At 41.8% G+C, this 21,471-nt stretch overlaps 3 protein-coding genes across 3 annotated transcripts in view; 2 read left to right on the top strand and 1 right to left on the bottom strand.

Annotated features, from left to right (window-relative positions):
* The window catches only part of LOC136430263 (mitotic-spindle organizing protein 1-like), a 23,755-nt gene extending 11,550 nt beyond the window's left edge, over nucleotides 1-12,205 (top strand). The window contains exon 4 of the mRNA XM_066420713.1: nucleotides 12,194-12,205. The gene's annotated coding sequence lies outside the window, so the exon portion shown is untranslated. The remainder of the gene's footprint in view (nucleotides 1-12,193) is intronic.
* On the bottom strand, nucleotides 5-3,232 carry LOC136430262 (small ribosomal subunit protein eS10-like). Its single transcript, XM_066420711.1, has 6 exons — nucleotides 3,021-3,232; nucleotides 2,391-2,532; nucleotides 1,778-1,955; nucleotides 1,238-1,300; nucleotides 546-604; nucleotides 5-105 (listed from the first exon to the last, which is right to left on the bottom strand). The coding sequence occupies exons 2-6, from the start codon at nucleotides 2,529-2,531 to the stop codon at nucleotides 61-63; spliced, it is 486 nt and encodes a 161-aa protein (XP_066276808.1). The 5' UTR covers nucleotide 2,532; nucleotides 3,021-3,232; the 3' UTR covers nucleotides 5-60.
* LOC136430257 (DNA polymerase delta catalytic subunit-like) lies at nucleotides 3,315-21,471 on the top strand. Its single transcript, XM_066420703.1, has 25 exons — nucleotides 3,315-3,463; nucleotides 4,095-4,250; nucleotides 4,979-5,089; nucleotides 5,294-5,442; nucleotides 5,893-6,010; nucleotides 6,423-6,591; nucleotides 7,033-7,247; nucleotides 7,444-7,574; nucleotides 7,867-8,007; nucleotides 8,415-8,555; nucleotides 10,175-10,285; nucleotides 10,583-10,774; nucleotides 11,056-11,147; nucleotides 11,483-11,596; nucleotides 11,916-12,029; nucleotides 12,254-12,401; nucleotides 12,685-12,780; nucleotides 13,238-13,375; nucleotides 13,578-13,750; nucleotides 17,173-17,325; nucleotides 19,455-19,557; nucleotides 19,674-19,806; nucleotides 20,008-20,177; nucleotides 20,326-20,423; nucleotides 20,757-21,471. Exons 2-25 carry the CDS (start codon nucleotides 4,103-4,105, stop codon nucleotides 20,851-20,853), a joined length of 3,255 nt encoding a protein of 1,084 aa, XP_066276800.1. The 5' UTR covers nucleotides 3,315-3,463; nucleotides 4,095-4,102; the 3' UTR covers nucleotides 20,854-21,471.

Genomic DNA, 21,471 nt, shown 5'->3' with positions numbered 1-21,471 from the left:
AGTGTTGAAGAGTCAAAGGTTTATTGACATAGATCTGTACTGAAGTGATCCATCAGGGTCCTACTGGGGAGGTGGTCCACCCCTGCCACGCCCAAATCCGCCTCTCTGTAACAGGAAGGGAAACAACAGTCAGCACACTTGGTAGCTTCATGTTCATTAGCTTACAATTTTTATACATGTACCAGTCTGCCAGACTTAATGAAATTTCACAATAAATACTTAAAATAGACCCTGCATGATTGCTGTCTTCCTATGCTAGATGTATGAATATTGCAAATATATTGTGTTCAAATCAGAGTTGTCTCCAGGACCTGTCCGAGGACAGAAACTTGCTTGTTGGAACGGCCAAAAATGTCACTCCCAAAAATCTGAACTTCGGGACATGACATTGATGAAAATGAATTTTCGAAACAGGGAAAATCAGTTTCATGGGCCCTGGTCCAAATAACATTTTATTCAAAACAAAGTGGATTTTGGTATTCTTCAAAAGTATTTCCCAGTAAAAATAAACATGGAACATGGTAGTCAATGTACTAAGTACTCACAAATTCAAATTGCTGTGATGGAGGTGCGCCGACGTCAGCCTTCTTGTCTCCGAGACCACCTGAGGCAGAAAAGAGCGTTACGTATTAGTATCATCATGAGTAAGTTACAGCACAAGGAGCAAACTTCTGTGTTCTTCTTTCACAATCTTGTTCCTAAACCTATCTTTCCAGACACATTTGTATACCAAACGATGCAGGTAGATGACCCTTCTACAGTGGATTGCAGACTAACCGCCATTCAATGATTGCTATCCAACATTGCCATCTTTCCATGCTTTTCTAAATAGCTAGCTTATAAATCTGCTATTAACAATGACAGAAGTGCTGTCTATACATTAACTGAACGAAATAATGATTCAAAGATTCTTTTTGACTAAATTTATTCATTTGTTATCACAACTTTGAGGTTGATTAATCGGAATCATAAACAAAATACCGTACTTAGTCCTACTTTCAAGAACATACACATGTAGTCTAGCCCAGCGAAAACACTTGCTCAAGTGTTAGCCTCAGTACTGTCAGTAAGACCTCTACATGTGCTGCAGTTGCCTGTCCCACAATTGAGAGGTTCCAGGCCAGGCTGGAGGCCTGACCGCCCTAGCCCGGGGCCTACTGGCCCCTATTTTGCCCCTGATGGGATTATCTAGGGGACAAGCTAAGTTGAAGTTGAAGGTTATAACAAGTGCGCTTACCTGGGCCAGCACGTCTGTACTCTCCCCTCTCTCCATCCTTGGGACCACCTGGCATGGCAGGTCCTGTCAACAGCCATATAATAACGTTAACGAAAAGAGTCACCAGAGAGGTCAACACACAGAAGTTACATGATTGAAACAGGCAAACTGATTTCACTTTCTAATATCAAAAAGTAGCAGGTGGCCTATATTGGCACAGCTGGTGATTCCGCCAACCCAAAGCATCTATGGAGAACTACAAAGTTTACCTTGTTGACAGGACAGGTAGCAGGAAACGTGTATCAACACAAATTAGTATTCGACCTGTACTTAACAGATGAATCACTGTATACATTATTATGGGCATAGCTGTATACATTACTGTGGGCATAGCAGTTGAACCTGCACATACTAGAATACGCTAGTCTTTGTAGTAGTTGTGTATTTTTTCTATCACTGTAATTGTTTTTCTTCTTTATCAGCATGACAGGGACCTGTACTTAGCTTCTATGAGCATAAATGTAAAATAATGGTGTTTCGTTCTTATAAACCACCCCATACCTCTGGTTGGCCGAGGTCGTGCAGTCTCTGGGCGTGTCTGGCGCTTCAGTGTTGCTGGGACAATCTCTGGCGGGAGGTGCAGGAAGTCACGCAAGTACTGGATGCCCTCATTGGTCAGGTACCAGTAGAAATGGCGCCAGGCGAACTGTTCCTTCACGTATCCTCGTGATTTTAGCGACTGGAAGGATGGAGCAAAACTGATTATCACTTCATTGTACTAAGGGGCAAGGGTGTGTATGTGTGTGCGTATCTCTGGGATACTCAGTCAGTGTCATGTGTGCTAACTTACTTGGCAAAGTAGCAATACACATTGGATGACAGTGGGAGAAGCTATAAGTATTAACAACACTACTATACTCATGAAGTATTAACAACACTACTCATGAGTCGAGAATGAGAATGTCTCTCTAACATAACACGAGTAACACTGTATGTCTGTATCATTTAAATCAGTGGCCGCTTCTGCACATGCACAAGTGCACAAATGCCAAGTGAAACATTCTGAAAACAAATACAACTTGTAACTCAGCTTTCCTGTCATAACCCGAAAATGTGTATTTTGGCTGCATGCAGCTTGGGCATGTCTAGGTTAAAAATGTGGTGTGTTCCTTACCGTTAGAGCCTTAATGACATGAAGATTGGGCACGTCCAGCTCGGGGTGTTTGGGGAGGTGGTAGTCCTTCTTGGCCACCATGACGCCCTCCTTGAACAGCAGCTCGTAGATCGCAACACGATTCTTCTTAGGCATCAACATCCTGAGAGTCGAGAGGACGCAAATCATAACCAACAAAGAATATACAATACCATCCTTGTTATCTTTTGTGCACATGCAAAAAATTATGAACTTTTCATATACTTTTTCCCAAACATGTTCTAGTCACAGGGCGACTTTGGTGTGTACATGTTACGATACGATAGCATATTTGGTACCCTAAATAGACAATTTCAGCTTTACCGTGTAACGCCTATAACAATGGTATCTGAGCCAGTTTGTATCAACTCAGGACTGAGCAGTAGAGTAGCACATCCTTATGAATACTAAGCAAAATTGTCCTGAATGGGAATCCTCCATAGCGGAATCGTGCATAACGAGGGTCAATTTATGGTGGGTTTGAAAACCTTATCATTAAAAGTTCCACATATTTTAATTCCCAAGACTTTCTGCTTTCAGAGGATATGGTTTGGGTTGTCTGATATTTTTCGATGACGGAGATATTAGATGGCTATTCTAGCGTGTACTTACTTGACGATCTAGCCAAGATGGCAGCCACGGGAAAAGGCCGATCAGCGCATGCGCCCGAAGAAATCACATCCGGGACATCTAGATCTGAGAGCCTCACAGCGAGTTACTTGATTCTTGCAACAAACGTCATGCCGAGTCGTGTACAGTCCTAGAAATAATTCCACGCTGAAATAATTCATCAACATACAGTTCTGTTGAAATGTTATCCATTTATCACTAGATGTCCTTGACAGAGTGTCGACTTCAAAGTTTGATATCATCAAGCCTAAGCCAATGAACACCCTTGTTTCAGTTACAGTCGTAAGATGGCCAATGAAGACCAAGATAACAAATTTTGACCAAAAATCTCCCGCCATTTTCAAGTTGTGCTGCCGATGTTCCAGCGCGGATTGGAAACGTGGCGGCCTGGTTGGTTTTTGAGACCCACAACAACTGATCTTTAGGTAGGTCTTTGTTTCTTACATAAGGCTTAGGCATTAATAACACTTTCTTTTGAACTTTTGACAAAGCGCTTGCCGTAGATCTATCCGGAACTAAAAGTAGGAATATGTCACTGCGTATCATATCGCCCCCCTCCCACCACAGTTTCAGAACTTTCTCTTTCATTCATAGACAAATTTATGCGATATAACCAATCAACCACCCATAGCAACACTACTACTCTATCAATGCAAACTTCAAGTTCACATGGTTAGCACGAAATTGTCTAAAAATGATGGCTGCCACCGCATAGAAGGTGCTGTTGACAGTGTGAAATAAATTATACGAATCATGGCAAAGGTTGTGTTGTTATTCAAACACAAATGTATGAATCTTTAATCAAGTGGCCACGTCTCACACGTACAGAAATGATAACCAATGCCATGGAGGCACAAGCCTAAGGTGACAGTTTGTTGTCAATAAATAGGGTTATGTATTTTCTGTACAACATTGCAAAGAGTTCAAAATTAGCGACTCTACCAAAGATCATCACGACAGGGTTCGTGCCTTTTCTCCTTCATTTGAATGTGATCGTAGTATAAACATTAATTTAGCGGTCAAGTCATCTATACAATTTATTATTTTGTCTGGCAGAATCTACCATGGACTCCAAAAGAAAGAAGCCCACCCCCGGCCCGAGTGCGAAGAAAGCACGTTCATCAGACTGGGATGATGAGGACGAGTCGCTGGACTTTGAAGCACAGCTGGCGATGATGGAGGAGATGGAGGAGGAGACTGGGGCGGCGGATGGTGGGTATCAGGAAAGGAAAGGAAAGGGATCTCGAACCAGTTTAGCTCAAATGAACTCAATGAACAGATGAGCTACTCTTCCACTGGTCATGACAGAGAAGACAGACGCTATGTACAGTATTTACAAGTTCATTGTACCGGGGAAATTCCCCTAGCTCTTTTCGACAAGCACAATGAACAGTGGACCACGGCTTAACGTCCCGTCCTAAGGACTGCGATCCTTTCCGGTAGCGTGCATGTCGGGTGAGCGACACAGTCGGGATCGAACCCGGGGCTTCTAGTTCCAGAGGCAAGATCGCTAACCACTGGACTTGCACAACATAAAGCTTCAACTTAGTTCAAGTAGATTGTTAGCACAGATTTTATAAACATGACAGTCCATCTTTCATTTGTCTTAAGAAGTTGGACCACCTTCTCTATAAATGCTGTCTAGGCCCGTTAGTAGAGGTTTGTAGATGCCTTCCGGCCCTTCCTCCTAGAAGGAACTGCTTTTGTTAATGCCAAGTAGAAAGAAAGGAAAAATGTATAGGCGGTTAAACCGGCTATGTAGATACAGATACAGGTGTCCTACCTATATAAGCAGGCAACTATGCAGAGGCCTGTGCCTGAATGATGATGAAATGTCCTCTTTCTGTTACTTCACGTTAGCCATGTTTTCTCACACTGGAAATGCATTTTGACCTGTAACGTAGATATGTTGTAGTAATTGGATTATTGTCTATCTACAGGACCTGTAACTGCCATCACCCGTAAGAAGTGGGTCCGCCCACCACCACCCAGTCTGAACGCCCGCACAGACAGCATCAGCTTTCAGCAGATCGACCTGGACCATTACATAGGTAGGGGGTTAGGTCTATTACAGTCTATACATGGGTGCACTCAATGCGTGTTCTCAATATTTTCTTCTCTCCATTCCATTGAATAGGGGATTTTGATATATAGATCTATGATAGCGTAAAATCCAAGGATATGTTTACAAATAACACATTCTTGAAAAACAGGATGTTGTCACAAGTTGATATCTGCCTTATCCAAATGTGCAGGTGCCCCCATGGATGGCATGCCAGGCTCCAGTGTCGGGCCTGTGCCTGTTGTCCGCATGTTTGGTGTAACAATGGAGGGGAACAGTGTGGTGTGCCACGTTCACGGATTTTCACCATACTTCTATGTGCCTGCCAAACCAGAGTTCAAGGTCAGTGTCTTGTTCTATTAGAAGTCAGTATGTTATAACATAGCATCATGAGCTGTCTTTTTGTTGTATCTTTTGTATCGTATGGAGTTTGTTGTTATAACTTATATGACAGTATCTACCTAGAAAAAAATATCTCACATACAGAACTATATCAGAATGGAACAGTCTGTGATATGAGTTACAAACCATGCCATCACGCCGGAAATTCAAACCACAACTATTGAAACACATGCATGATTCCAAAAATTGAAACACATTCATTTTGTTAGTTTGAAATCATTGTATGTTGACTGTACTTTCATAATGATGTCATCTGTATCTTGATGTACAGTAATTCTATGTTATCTATGTATTGTATTTCGCTCTCCTGGAAGTGTAGTTGTCACTTGGGTAGACAGCTAAAGGAGAGTTGTTATACCAATTAACTCTTATAAACCTACCACCTTCCAGGCTGAGCACTGTGCACAGTTCAGAGATGCGCTGAACAAGGTTGTTCTGAATGACATGAGGTCAAACAAGGACAACGTGAAGCAGGCAGTGCTGGCTGTAGAGATGATGGAGAGGGAGAGTGAGTATTGTACCATTCCAGGACAGGTCAAGTCTATATATGCTAAAAGTTACTGTAGATATTGAAACTTCTGCATTGGTTTTATTTTTGCGGTTTTCATTGTGACCTCTTGACTGTGAATTCATGACACCGCGAATATGCGTTTCCAATATATTACTACCATCACTACTACATGTACTACAGAATTATTTCAACCACAATTTTAAAACACGGCAAAAACCTTCTTTTCCCTACTATACGTACCTCGAAATAAACCCACCGCGGAAGTAAATGTAAGTTCTTGTGGTGTAGATATCTTTACCTGTTGATATGGGAATCTATATATATATACTATAGGCAACTCAGATTAAGTAGTAGTATATGCTCATAGTTAGTATTTTTTTGTCATCATGAAAACATCCACTCCTTCCAGATATGTATGGTTTCCATGGTAACCAGAAGCTGTCGTTCCTGCGCATCACCGTGGCACTGCCCCGTCTGATTGCCCCGTCCAAGAGACTTCTGGAGCAGGGCTTCTCCTGCCCGGGGTACGGTCTCCATGGATACCAGTCCTTTGAAAGCAACGTTGACTTTGAGATCAGGTGAGTTTTGGAAGGTTGGGATCGCCCTACTAGGTGTATTTCTGAAAAAAGGAAGTTGCATGGGCTGTGAAACCTTCAGTTAAGGATTCAATTAGAAATTTGACAGTCTCTTCTTCAGCCTCTACCAAGGGGATCCTTAGTTTCCTTACATCTATGTACATTGTTTTTACAAGCGTATAATCTCGTACCTGGTTGTCTGTGTCATCTGTTTCCCTTGAAGCAACCTGAAAAGCTGGCAAAAATACAGTCACCAGCCAATCAGTAACAAAGATCTGGTTTTAAGACAGACCTTCGAAGGAGTCTTTGAAAAGCGCCACCTTTCAAAATATATTCCTGGTTAAAGAAACAAACTGAAACTGAAACCTTCAACCAGATGATACCTTGCTTTTCTAGTCATCTAAAAATTTATATTCTACCCATATCTTCGTCATTTTTTTCTAGGTTCATGGTCGACACCGGAGTGATCGGCTGTAACTGGATTGAGCTGCCTCCTGGGAAGTACCGAGTCAGATCTGGAGGTCTCATGAAGTCCCTGGCACAGATCGAGGTGGACGTGTCCTGGGAGGAGTTTGTGTCACACCCTGCTGAGGGCGAGTGGCTGAAGATTGCACCACTCCGTGTGCTCAGCTTTGACATTGAGTGTGCAGGCAGGAAAGGTAAGTTAACAGTTACCTACATCCATGTGTCTGCTATATTTTGGGTGCCTCGAAAGTAGGTTGGTCTATGAAAACATGCAGTTATTTAAGTTTAGGTTTGCAAGTGTCAGTACTTAGCAAAGTATTCGTGGCATTGTTGCAAAATAATCACTTTTCATAGTGGGTTGTGTAAATGCCTTTGTGTTCCCCCACACAGGTATTTTCCCTGAGCCAGAGAAGGATTCTGTGATCCAGATTGCCAACATGGTGGTGCGACAGGGCGAGCGAGAACCGTTCATACGCAACGTTTTCACCCTTAACACCTGTGCCCCTATTGTTGGGTCAAAGGTCAGTACATGCCGTATAAATCCTGTTTACAGAGCTTCATTTATTGTTACAATAGTTTCAGATCTTGTGTTAATGTTGTCTTGTCATTCCTCAAATTTAGCATGCAACATATACATGTACTTCAAGCAGTGCCAGTGATGGTAAATAGGAGATGCCTATGTGATCTTACTTGATCTTATAAGACATAAGTTGTGGCTTATATGCATGCATAGTCTTTTATACTTTGTTGTATTATTTATCCTCCTTCATGGCATATTGTAACATTGTTCCCTGCCCCCTCCTTTTTCGCAAGGTCCTATCCTTTAAGAAGGAAGCGGACATGTTGGCAGAGTGGGCTAGTTTCATCCGTGAGGTGGATCCAGACTTGGTGACAGGGTACAACATCCAGAACTTTGACCTACCATATCTCATGAAGAGGGCTGCAACTCTGAAGGTGGGAAAGAAGGGATAATATTATATGGAGATGAATTATGAAAGTACATGTACTGTTAAAGCACTGTTGGTATAGCAAGTAAATTTTTAGACAGTTGAGGTTCGAGGATGTGAAAAAAACAGGATTCCAACAAACAATGGGGAAGTTGTAAATAGCAGCACAAATATGAACGTTATGGAAGAATACTGTAGACTGAAGGTTGCAACATTAGTTATGGAAAGATCAAAGGTATAGAATTGGAGAATTTTGTTATAGCTCTCGGCTTGAAAGGTACTTGACATTGTCCTTTAAAGACTCAGATTTGATTGGAGGAATGATTTGTAACATATGACAAGCTGCCAACATGTCATGGGTTTAAAGCTGCCGCAGTCTTTATCTGTATTGACAAGGCATTGTCATCTTTACAGGTGCAAAAGTTCCCTTTCCTGGGTCGGATGAAAGGCGTGCGGTCAGTTATCAAGGATCAGAACATCCAGTCCAAACAGATGGGCAAACGGGAGAACAAGATCGTCAACATGGAGGGTCGTGTCACCTTCGACCTGCTGCAGGTAAGACGTCACGGTCTCTCGTCTGCAAACCTGTCAATCATTTATCAGATTTGGAGGTACAGTCAAACTTGTCTAAGACGACCACCCTGGGGACCTATCTAAAGTGGTCATCTTAGACAAGTGGTCTTCTTAGAAATAATGCAAAATGACAAGATACGACAGACACACAAATTTCAAAGTTAATGGTGTTTAATTACATGTGGTGCAAAGTACTTTACATGAGTTTTACATTCTAGACATATTACATAAATTAGGTCCATACAAAACTGATCAAATGTTACATACATGTACATACATTACATACTTAACATACATTGTAAAGTTTATACATCTTTCATCACTAGGTCTTGAACAATTTACTTAGTCTTAAAGTAAATTGAATCTGAGTCTTCCCCACGCCGAAGTCCTGGGCAAGGCCACGCGCTCCAACCCCACCTTTCTCGTACCGCCGGATCACCTCAATCTTCTCTCCCAACGTCAACGTCTTCTTCTCCAACTTCGGTTTGCTCGCCATCGTGTTCGTACGAAAAGAACTGAACCCCGCTTGAAAACGACCCTTTTTAAAGCACTAGCTAGAGAGTTGTCTGAAACCTTGGTCGCCATTTCCTTTGTTCTTCAAAGAAAATCAGCACAGTGCAATCATAAGCTTGGCTTGGAATCAAGGCACCATGGAAAATCAAATGTTATTGTGCCCTTGGTCGGTTCAATCGGTGCCCGAGTTGTCTACCAACCTTTCTTTCAAGTTAATAATCACGAACCGGCGTTTGTATTTTTCCGACAAGGTTCTTTGTGTAAAAGAATTCGCCGGCGTGGCCGAAAAAAAATGGCGGCTTGGGTTTTAGCAAATAGGTTCGAGAGCATTCTTTCAAGATCGGCAGCGCCGCAGAGAAAATACTGGCTCTTTATAGCAATGTTATCCATGAAAATATCGTGCATGTTTTGTTTTTGCTCCTGATGTGGGTTTTAAATGTCCAAAACCGCCAAAACGCTAGAAATTTGATGACAAAATACCTCTAGCGAGACGTTGTTTACTTGGGACACTTCACTTGAAGCATAGGCGAGCATTGTGTTAAAAAAACTATTATCTACAGAATGAAATATTACAAATAAAATATGATGTATGGATACATATTTCCTTTATTCAAAGAATGTCTTTGATGAAATAAGTTAACATTTTGTGCAATTAAATGTACGGTAAATCACACCGCACACTATAGTCCCACCCACATAATAGTAGTAGTATCCCGATGACCTATGACCACGAGCGCCATTTTGATTTTTCCGCGCAGCGAAACATGCCGACCAACCGTGATTTCCGGCAACTTAGCATAATAACCGACGCCGCCACACATTGGAAATGACGCGGTCGTCTTCGGTAACATTTTGGTCGCTTTCGGTCCAGATTGGGGCTGGTCGCGGTCACACAAGACAGGCGGTCGTCTTTTACACATTGCTTAATGCTTGTGTCTATGGGGAAAAAAATCGGGACCGACCGAAATCGGTCGTCTTGAGCCGATGGTCGTCTTTTGGACGTGGTCGTTAGACCAGGTTTGACTGTACATACTTGTACTAATTGTAGAACTTCCAGTCAGTATTCCCTTTTCTCTCACATGTGACAGGTTTTATTGAGGGACTACAAGCTGCGATCCTACACGCTGAATGCCGTGTCGTACCACTTCCTGCAGCAGCAGAAGGAAGATGTTCATCACTCCATCATCACGGACCTGCAGGTGGCTATCTGACACAATGTCTCTTGGTCTAGTTAGTGTGTAGTTTGCAATATAAGTACAGGTATATGTAAAAGAAAGTCCTTTCTGCCAGTAATTGAGATCTCAAAACCTTGTTCTCCAGCCAAGCATTTAGGTAGGAGGGCAGTTACAAAACGAATGTTGTTTGTAAATCAGTGTAATATTGCCTATTTGGTTAAAGAAACCCTCCCCCTTCTGTCTATAAATCCTAGCTAAAAGTCTGTCTAAATTACAAGCCAACAGTCTCTATTTGTTGATTTTACCTTTTTAATTTCCTAGAACGGTACCGACCAGACGCGGCGCCGTCTAGCGGTGTACTGTCTGAAGGATGCCCTGCTGCCGCTGCGCCTGTTGGACAAACTCATGAGCGTGATCAACTACATGGAGATGGCTCGTGTTACTGGCGTGCCACTCACGTACCTCCTGACCCGCGGACAACAGATCAAGGTCATGTCACAGCTGCTCAGGAAGGTCAGTAAACAATTTGTAACAAACAAACAAACAAACGAACATGGACCTCATTTTGAAAGGTTCAGGATACTTAACTCTGGTGTACTTATTTGATTTTATAGAAATGTAGTCTTCATTTCTGCTATTTTGTGACTGTTTGCACCTGTATTGTTTTTTAATGTACTTATTATTGTGACTTGGGCTAATCCACACAGATGTCGGGAGAAGACCTCTATTGAATCATAGGCATGTCTTTACATACCTAACAGTTACCAGTAACTTGTATGCTTGTTGTTGACCAGGCCAGAGAGCAGGACTTGGTGATTCCTGCCATGCAGTCCAGCGTGTCTGATGAGCAGTATGAAGGAGCCACGGTCATCGAGCCAGCCAAGGGGTGGGTCCTCTTGTTCACCATGGCAACCGCAAAAGAGGATTTTGCAAAACTAATGTAGAATCCAATAGAACATTATCCAAGTTACAGATAGTGTACCTGGTAACCTCCTGCTGCACAGAGGGTTGTTAAGTATGTTGTAAAGGTATTGTGGTGAATGTGCAAATGGCAGGACTGGAGACACAATGGTACATGTATAAGATGATTTCAGGCTCCCATTCTCATGGTGATTCTTTTATTAAGTATACAGGATGTATTTTGAATGCAGTCTAACATGATGATTTCTGTATGCTGGTCTAGGTGTATCCCAAAGTTTATATTGTGATCTCTGCCCACAGGTACTATGACACCCCAATAGCAACGTTGGACTTCTCGTCGCTGTACCCTTCCATCATGATGGCCCATAACCTGTGTTACACCACACTACTCAGCACCCCCAGCAGTAGGGCAAGGTAAGGTATCATTATGTTATTACACATGGTAACCTCTTCATGAACACAATACTTTAAATATTGAAATGCGTGCAATAGTTTCATTTTGACCGTTTTTATGGTGACTTTTCCACCGTAAATTCCTGACACTGCAAATATGTATTTCCATGGCATACCGGTAGCTACAGCAATACAACATTGTTTCAACAGCAAACTTAAGACACCACAAAAATCTACTTTCTGCTTATAACCACAAAAGTAAGTGTCCGTGGAAATGAATGAATTTACAGTATTTTAAAAATATTAGATCTTTTGGGTAAGAAATGTTTTGTCTTTACAGCCTGAGCCCGGACCAGTTCATCAAGACTCCCTCTGGAAACTTCTTTGTCAAGAAGACGTTGCGGAAGGGTCTGCTGCCAGAGATTTTGGAGAGCCTGCTGTCTGCAAGAAAGAAGTGAGTCGTGCTTGGTCAAGTCTTCCTGACAGTGTAATATAATTTGTTAAAACAGTACTGATGGCCATGATGTGAGCTTGTTGTGACAAATATGCTCTTTCCATCTGTCAGAAGTGGCTCATAGCTTCCAGCATTATTCCCACCATAGTATGAAATTGTAATATTGTACAAAACAGACCTGTGTTTCTCTACTTGTATAAAAATGTCTCATGCTTTACCGATAGAGCCAAAGCTGACCTGAAGAAAGAGACTGACCCCTTCCGTAAGTCCGTGCTGGACGGGCGGCAGCTGGCCCTGAAGATCAGCGCTAACTCTGTGTACGGGTTCACAGGAGCGCAGGTCGGCAAGCTGCCATGTCTGGAGATATCTCAGGTGGGTGTCAGCCTATCAGCACTGTTGTAGAATCATATGCTCAGCTCTGTTGTTAGTGTAGCATGCAGTTTCAGTTGTCCTGGTACATGTATTTTGTTGCCTGTACTTTGTCAGTTTGTGCAAATCTTTGAGGTCTTCTTTTTCTCATTTGAGACCACAATTTGCTTTGACTTTGCTGCATTTTATAGATACAGCCTCACAGGCAGTTGCAGTATTCCACTTGTTAATATAGAAACAACTGAACTGCTATATTATGAATGTTGATTGTGTTCTTTCTCCTCAGAGTGTGACATCCTTTGGCAGGACAATGATTGAACAGACCAGACAGTTTGTGGAGGAGACCTACAGGATCGCACTGGGGCACAAACATGACGCTAAGGTGGGTTTCATAGTGCTAGTGATGTCCTGCCACTGTGAGCTATTATGGGGCACTAACGTAAGGTATTGTTGAAGGGTGGCTGAGGGATTTTAGGATGTTTTTGAAAAACCCTTTCTTTAGCTTTATATACCTTCCTCAACCTTAATTTTGTTCAGGTAGTACCTTATAGCAAGGTGATAATTTATGCAAATTAGTATGAAGTCATGATTATGTCATCAAGATTTATAAGGCCACGCCCCTTTTTTTAGAAAAAACGCTCTCCTTGGCTTGTGCTTCTATGTTCATCAATATAACTTTAGAAATAATGATCATCCAGGTTTTACAAAATACAACTGTGCTGGGTTGGGTCACAAAATGTACTGGGTTAAACTAATTCTGACACACATGGCTATAAAGGCAGCAGGTCAAATAGAGTACACGTCAAGTATGGAGCACTACAAAGTTGCTATGTCTGCAGGTTATCTATGGTGACACAGACTCCGTTATGGTGAAGTTTGGAGTGGACACTGTGGCAGAAGCCATGGAACTGGGGAAGGAGGCAGCACAGGCTATCTCAGCAAAATTTCCTCATCCTGTCAAACTGGAGTTCGAAAAGGTTGGAAAGGACTTTACTTTCTTAATGTAACACATTAGTTTGAGTGTCATTTAAGTATATTGAACTCAAGATTTCTGGAGGCATTTAAAAAAGAATTCTATTGTTTGTTGTGTTGGCTGTTTTTTTATAGATTCTTGTCAGTACATTTTCAAACCTGGGTAAATTTTCAGCCCTTTTGCTCCTTTTGTTGTGCCGCTGCCAGGTGTATTTCCCCTATCTGCTGATCAACAAGAAACGTTATGCTGGGCTGTACTTCACTCGCCCCGAGGTCCATGACAAGATGGACTGTAAGGGCATTGAGACTGTGCGCCGTGACAACTGCCCCCTAGTGGCTCACCTCATAAACACATGTCTGCAGAAACTCCTCATCTACAGGTGACTATAGAAATGCATGTCTTGTTAGTTAGGCATGTAACTACATTATATATAACTAGAGTTCCACGACCTCATATCTTCGCCAAATAATATGAATTGTACCGACAGATGCAAGTACCAAATTCCCGCCATTTAACGTTGGGTAACCTAAATTCGGGATTTTTCCGATAATGGTTGACTAAAATCAATCTAGCAGAACAATAAACCATCCTTTTTTTCTATTATTCTGTCAGTATCATGAACTATCTTTGCACTAATCATGTATATGGTAGATTTTGTCTCTAGTCGTGCTGACACCATAATATTTCAACTTGAAACTACCGTCCGCCGCACGCACAATTACGGTGCTGTCGGACAGGGGGGCACATTAATTCGGGAGAGAAGATTCGTCTTGAATATCTTACCGCTAATCACATTTTATACAGCAGCTATTCGTTCCATCCTTGGCTTGAGGAGAGTGCTATGGATATAGATGTGTCCAAGTAAAAAAAAATACACGAAAAAACGGCCGTACCGCACACATCAGGCATTCGATTACATCCCGTTTGTTGAGTCGGTAGAACGTCACTCAAAGTCGATCCCCACCGTCATGGCAACGTGTACATTATTCATGGCAAGTTAGCTGGATGCCGTAGCAATGGTTATACTACTATGTCCATGTGTTCCTTGTTGTGTTAGGAGCAAACTTTGAGGAAAATATCGTCTTCAGTCCACTATCACACGCAACATTTAGACAAAAAAGTGTTCCTCACAAACCTTTTGTCGTCTGCTTGACGACATGATTCTGGGTAACAATATGGCGGCGGGAAAATACACGTGCCGTAGGTTGTAGCAACAAAGAGGAGTTTTGATGATTGATCACACTTAGAATCCAGTTGCAGGTTAGCAAAAGAGATTGTAATAAGTTGTCTTGTAAATAATTGTGTTTAGCAGGCAGGAGATGTGACATTTGTCTTATAAACCAGCTAACAACCGTGCAGTGTGAGTCTCCCACGAAGCCCCCAGACTCTGTCAATAAGGGACGGAGAGTTTTTGACGTCGCCAACTTCTAATGCATGGTTATCGAAGCTTTTCAGACAGTGTTCTGAATACGTTAGTCTGTCAAGTTTGCATTTCTATCGGTATTACTGATGTTGCATCTACCACATATCCCTAAATACACCGTTTTCGAAAAATCCCGAATTTAAGTACCCCACGAATTTATGTTACCCAACGTTACCAATATGGCATAGCCGTTTTTCTAAACAATAAATAAATTCAAGTTTTTATTTGCTTAAATAATATCTATCAATGTTCCCCTCTTTCTCAGTGGCTTGATATGCCACAGGTCTGAAAGTCCTCTCATGGAATGTCAATGACGGTTAGATATCCAGGTAATAAGATACGCAATAAAACTGGATGGATTTTCGAAACGTAGTGAAGAAGTATAACTCTATCAAATATTAGACCCTGTTTTGCATAATCAGCATCTTATTGTTTAACTTGGCTTGTCTATATCAATTCAGCTATAAAAAGTCCTGTCATTTACGAGCATAGTGTTGTTATCTTAGTATAATCTCAGCAATAATTCAAATGAGGTAATTTGAATGATTGATATTTCGATTATAATCGATAATTACTAGCCTTTCTTTCTCAGTGAAGGATGACACAGTTTTCAAAGGTGATTTGTTTCTATTTGTTTTTTCAGCTGTAGATAAGTACAGCCAGGGCTACCAAAGGCTAAGGCTATTACAAAGGGTTAACCCTGGTAACTGAACTATATGAAGACCTTGATACAAGCTTTAACGAACACTAGAATACGACTAAAATGCATATAAACGGGCACAAACATAGAACTCAGCGCCACATCCACTTTTAAATCTTCATACCAAACATAACAGATACATTTTAGTCCTGTTTTTTCAATTGCCCAGCTAGTAAGCTAGCTGTTGACCTAGATTCAGGACGCCAGCTGTTGACCTATATTCTGGACGCCTGGTGTGTACTAACACATGCCGGGTACTATGGTGCGGCAGTCCTATATATGCCAATTATTACGTAAAGTAGGTCATGATCTGCATAATGAGCATATCATTATGCTGATCATCACCTAAGGAACATACATACCAAATACAAGAATAATCCATCAACCCCTGCTTGAGTTATCCTCCTCAAAAGTTACAAACAAATAGGCCCACTGCAGTTTAAGGCAAGCCGCAAGGGGGCCCAAACTTACATCACTTACTCTCTGCCCCAAGAGCTATCTACCACTCAAAAAATCAGAACCTTAGTACCTGCAAAAAATTGGACCACAAACTTTAAGCGGATTAATAAACTTTCTTCATTTATTATGCAAATTAGTTCCTGGTTTTCGTAATATGTATTTGATTATGTAAAACATTACCCATGCTATTAACATACCAAAAATCATGACGATCCGTCGACCCGTTCTGTAGTTATTCACCTCCAAAGTTTTCAACAAAAACGCCAACTGCAGGTCCAAACAAGCCGCTAGGGGGACCGAACTTACACCACCCATTCCCTGTTCCAGACCCTATGTATTGGTGAAAAATCATGAACCTGGCACTTCCAGAAAATTCGACCACAAAATTCAAAACTCAGCTGCACTACCTTAATCATTCGCTAGGAGGCCCATTTTCGAACTTGACCTTCCTCTTTAACACTCCTACCTACCAACTGAATATCATGCACAGCCGTCAACAGCACCTCGAGTTATGCTGGCGACATACAAATTCACACACATATAAAGCCCGCTGCAGTGCCGACGGAAAATGCCAGGGGAACCATTTTTGAACTTGACCTCCGTTTTCACAACATCTACACACCTGCAAAAAATCATGAAGATCCATCAACGTTTCCGTCACTTTTTTTGCCTACATACAAACACACAAAAATGCAAAGTCTGCTGCAGTACTGTTGGAAAACGCCAGGTAAACCATTTTTGAACTTGACCTTCATTTGCACAACCACTACACACCTACCAAAAATCATAAAGATTCATCGAAGTTTTCTTGAGTTATGCTCCTGACATACATAAAGACCCACCCAACAGATTTTTCAACCGAAAACATAATCTTCTCCGAGTACAAGTACTCGGCGAAGATAAATACATTATGTAGATTTACTTAGGCCCAGAGGGAAGACAGTCTACTGTGTGACACCCAATGTGTTGGCTTAGTGTTCTTTTAATGTATTAAGAGTAGTCTGTAGAAGTTTGTTGAGAGTAATAAGTCAGGGTCTGAATATGATGATTTAGATATCCATCGATGGATTATAGTGCCCTAACAGTTGAGTTGTGGTGCGCATAGTCTCTATCCTAAAATAAACGTGCACTGATTTAGCTTGGTAGAACCACATATACAGTTAAGCATGTGAATGTTTGATAAGTAAACCTCTTGCATACTATTTCTATGCTCTCCCAGGGATCCCCAAGGTGCTATAGACCATGCCAAGCAGGTGATCTCAGACCTGCTGTGTAACCGTGTGGACATCTCCCAGCTGGTCATCACCAAGGAGCTGACTAAGGAGGGCGAGGAGTACGCAGCTAAACAGGCACATGTGGAGCTGGCAGAAAGGTGGGACAAGGGACTGGCTGCTATATATATGTTTGAACTATTGCTCCCACAGCTTCTCAAACCAATGACACATGGCGCTATCAAGCTGGAGAAACATACCATTGCTGGTGTACATGTAGGAGTACATGCATTGATGTATGTGACCGGGGCTTTAAAGAACGTTATGGTCGTCCTACGTCACAAAGTTGTACTGTTATGCCAACTTAATGGTTGTCCTTTAACCCTTGTCCTGCGGACCGCCTATATATAGGCGCTACGCATAATGTGCGGGTCCTGCGGACCGCCTATATATAGGCGCTTGGGGCATTTCCGGCACGAACGCGTCAAACTCCCGCGTAACCCCCGAAACCCGGAAGTAACAAAGTGTTGCCACATCGTCGGGGTCAAGGGTCAAAATTATTGTTGCGCAATTCGTCCCAAGACGCATGCGTGATATGTTAATGAGGCCATATGTTAATGAGGCAGCCATCATGGTGCGTCGTCTGCTGGTATGTTTTCGGAGAGATATTTTTTTCGTGTTTCTGGCGGCAATATCGGTGTTTAAACGCCAAAATGGATCGGTACACGGTCGAAGACGTTCTAGAGGACATTTTCACGAACGATTCAGTGGTGGAATATCCTTTATCAAGCGAAAATTCCGCTGAAATCAGTAACAGTTCTGGCGAAGACGGGGAGTCACAACATCGGCCTCGAAGACATGTCGGGGCAAACGGAGAGGGACCCTTACACGTTGCTGATGAACTTGAAAGCGGCGCTGACGCTACTTTTAGCCGTGGAAGAGCTCGGGGCACTTACCCAGGACGGCGTGGACGTGCCCGAGGAGGTAGTGGACGTGGTCGCTGGCGGGGAAGTGGTGCATGATTTCTATTGTGGGGCTGACCAGTCTCAGACTTTGATAGCCATATACTCACCTGTTATAATATCTGCAATTCGTATTTCTTTACATATAATACGATATATTATTCTGATGTTGTCAAAACTGGTCAGAAACTTTGTAGTCTTCGTAGAAACCTGTGTGTTGATGCTATACAAAGGCATATGAAAGCATAGTGGAATAATGTACTTTTTATTGCTTTTCTCTATTATAATATAGCCTTTAGTATAGATTGTAACAACTGTATGTTGATATGACAAGAAAGTTTAGACTATAAGCTTTCCACTCATGTATAGAAAGCTAGAATGTCAATTGTTCTATGGCTACAGCATGAAGTGTACTGTTCTGTATGAGAGTGTAGATTTTGCTCAAAAGTGAGTTCAGCACCAAGGGCAGTCTACAACCATATACATGTACTCACCTGTTACAATACCTGTGTATTTTACTTCTTCACATGTATCATTCTGATGTTGCCAAGACTGGTCAGCAACATTGTAGTCTTGGTAGAGACCTCTGTGTTGGTGCTATGCAGCAGTATATGGAAACTTTGTGGAATAATGTACTTTTTATTGCCTTTTGTATCTTTATTACCTTTGTATTCAATTATATTACTTTGTTTGTAATTCCAAAGATAATACCTGTTGTAAGCTTTCAGCTGATGTGTAGGAAAGTGATTGTAATAGAGGTAAAGAAAGAAGTATACTAATTCTAAATGGCTCAGGTTTTCTACAGAAAAGCCAGTTCAGCACCGTGGACATTGTATGGTCATAAACCTACCTGCTGAGATACCTAGGTGAACTTCTTCATCATAGATTTCGCTCTGATGTTGTCAGGATGTGTCAGGAATGCTGCAGCTTTGATATTGGTACTTTTTATATGGTTCAGATACTTCAATACAAAAGGTTTTTGAAAAAAGGGTTTTATATTGATTTATTGCCATTATCAATCAATACAGGTAGGTGCAGGCAACATTTGCAATATATTTCTGAAAAGTAGAGACTCTTAGCTTTGTATTGATATATAACTTTATAAAGTTATTTGTAGGCAAAGTATTAAAAAAATAGCAAAGTTAAAGCAGTACCCCTCCTTTAAATAGGGTCAAAAAAGCCCAGCACAGGGACTACTATAGGGTAAAAAAAGTCCAGCAGGACAAGGGTTAATAGCAAAGTTGTACTGTTATGCTTGGAAGTTAGAGTGATAGAGTCATAAACAAATAACTGATGTTCTGAATGAGTTTTATTTGCTTCTGTTGTAGGATGAGAAAGAGAGATGCGGGGAGTGCTCCCAACCTAGGGGACCGTGTTCCGTATGTCATCATCGCTGCAGCCAAGGGAACAGCAGCATACATGAAGTCTGAGGTAACATCAGTAGTAGCATATTAAGGAATCCTAATGCACTGTGAACAATACACTATTTGTACTTACCATGTTGTAGTGAAACTGTGCTGATTGGGTTACCTCCCATGTCCATGCAGGACCCCATCTATGTACTAGAGAACAACATCCCCATCGACACCAAGTACTACCTGGACCAGCAACTCTCCAAACCTCTCCTCCGCATCTTTGAGCCAATCCTGGGAGAGTCCAAGGCCACCTCTGTCCTACTCAGTAAGTGTCGGAAGTCTTTATTCTCTCTGTTTGTGTGTCTATAACTATTAAGTAGTTTTTTGGTCAATGATGCTGACAGTGTCTGCTTTTTTGTTGTGTTAGGTAAAAATCTGTATTATAGGGGATAGTAGAGGTTATTGTCTACTATGTAGAGAGTATCATCTTCCAGAGTCTTGACCATTTCCTCCTCTACCCTACCAGAGGGGGAGCACACCCTGAGTAAGACTGTCGTTTCGTCGAAGATCAGCGCCCTTGCAGGCTTTGTGAAGAAACGCAGCACCTGTATCGGCTGTAAGACTGTCCTACAGAAGGAGGGAACAGCCGTCTGCAAGTATTGCAAGGACAAGGAGTCTGAGATCTACCAAAAGGAGGTAAGCTGCAGTTCTCACAGGAATAAGACACAACACTCAACTCATATCAGGAGGTCAATGTTTGAAACTGATTTTAGATGGCCCCATTTGAATGACATATCTTTCCTCTGACCCTGTTAAGTAGAGTCCTTTTTACTTTGCCTTCCAGATCATGCAGCTGAATGCACTGGAGGAGAAATTCTCTCGACTGTGGACCCAGTGCCAGCGGTGCCAGGGCAGTTTGCACGAGGATGTTCTGTGTACCAGGTAAGCACTGTGGGTTACTTCAACTTCAACTTTAAATACCCCCAGATAACCTCGCGAGGGGCAAAGTAGGGGGGGGAGGTCCCAGGCTAAGGAGGGCAGGCCTCCAGCCTGGCACGGTAAGACTCAACGGTGGGTGTACGCTCCTGCACTGGTTTCAGTAGACTGTCAGTATTTATATTGATATGATTGTTAAGTAGTTTGTAGAAAAAGGTGAGGCGGGCGTTTACAATGGCTGATGTGTATTTTTGATTAGTGTTTTTTGTCTGTATGGTATCTCATGGGTAACAGATAGAGAAGATGATGTTCTTGCATCTCTCTTCCCTCCACTCCCAGCCGAGACTGTCCCATTTTCTACATGAGGAAGAAAGTTCAGAAGGACCTGGCCGATCAGGACAAGATGGTACACAGGTTTGGCGACCCCACCTGGTAAAATGGAACAATCCAACATCATCTCACTAGCCTAAAGGTGGGCTGATCCAAAAAGTGATCCTTACTACTAATACTTGCAAGCTGGAATGCCCCAAGTTTCAGGCTGGCATGCCCTTGCGAAAAAATAGATGGAAAGATTGGCCCTACAAGCATTGTCACTTGAGAATGGTTTATAGTATACATGGAATTAGAAATATGAATATCAATTAGAGTTATTTTCAATACAACCGAAAAATGAATATCAGTTTTACTTTAAGAGACTGGCCAAACATATTCAAGGAAATATCTAATCACCGAGAAGAAAAATTCTAAATGCCAATATCAACCTCCTATGAATTACTGTAGAAAAATAACTTTTGTTTCAATGGTTTGAAGAGTAAAACCACTTGAGAATTATTACATTTACGAATTGAATATAGAAATGAGACAGACAGCAAAACCGGTAGCATATATAGGATCGAACTTGAAACATTCCAGACTCACTAAGTGTCTCATTCCATTTTGTTGTGACAGTGAAGATTATAAAGCTGCTTGACAATAAAATGATTTTGAAGAAATAACATGTATGTGTTGTGCACTTAAGCGGGTTGGAATAAAAAGAATGTGACTATGTACTGTT

The sequence above is a fragment of the Branchiostoma lanceolatum genome, chromosome 3 (genome assembly GCF_035083965.1).
Source record: "Branchiostoma lanceolatum isolate klBraLanc5 chromosome 3, klBraLanc5.hap2, whole genome shotgun sequence".
Classification (NCBI taxonomy): domain Eukaryota; kingdom Metazoa; phylum Chordata; class Leptocardii; order Amphioxiformes; family Branchiostomatidae; genus Branchiostoma; species Branchiostoma lanceolatum.
This window is presented reverse-complemented; position numbering and strand designations above follow the sequence as displayed.

Excerpts from the sequence above, each read along its gene's own strand:
- LOC136430257 (XM_066420703.1), top strand. The coding sequence starts at position 4,103 with ATGGACTCCAAAAGAAAGAAGCCCACCCCCGGCCCGAGTGCGAAGAAA. Across the intron at positions 12,402-12,684 it reads CATGTCTGGAGATATCTCAG|AGTGTGACATCCTTTGGCAG; the intron begins GTGGGTGTCAGC and ends CTTTCTCCTCAG. Across the intron at positions 13,376-13,577 it reads TCAAACTGGAGTTCGAAAAG|GTGTATTTCCCCTATCTGCT; the intron begins GTTGGAAAGGAC and ends TGCCGCTGCCAG.
- LOC136430262 (XM_066420711.1), bottom strand. The coding sequence starts at position 2,531 with ATGTTGATGCCTAAGAAGAATCGTGTTGCGATCTACGAGCTGCTGTTC. Across the intron at positions 1,301-1,777 it reads ACGACCTCGGCCAACCAGAG|GACCTGCCATGCCAGGTGGT; the intron begins GTATGGGGTGGT and ends GGCTGTTGACAG. Across the intron at positions 605-1,237 it reads GTACAGACGTGCTGGCCCAG|GTGGTCTCGGAGACAAGAAG; the intron begins GTAAGCGCACTT and ends TTTCTGCCTCAG.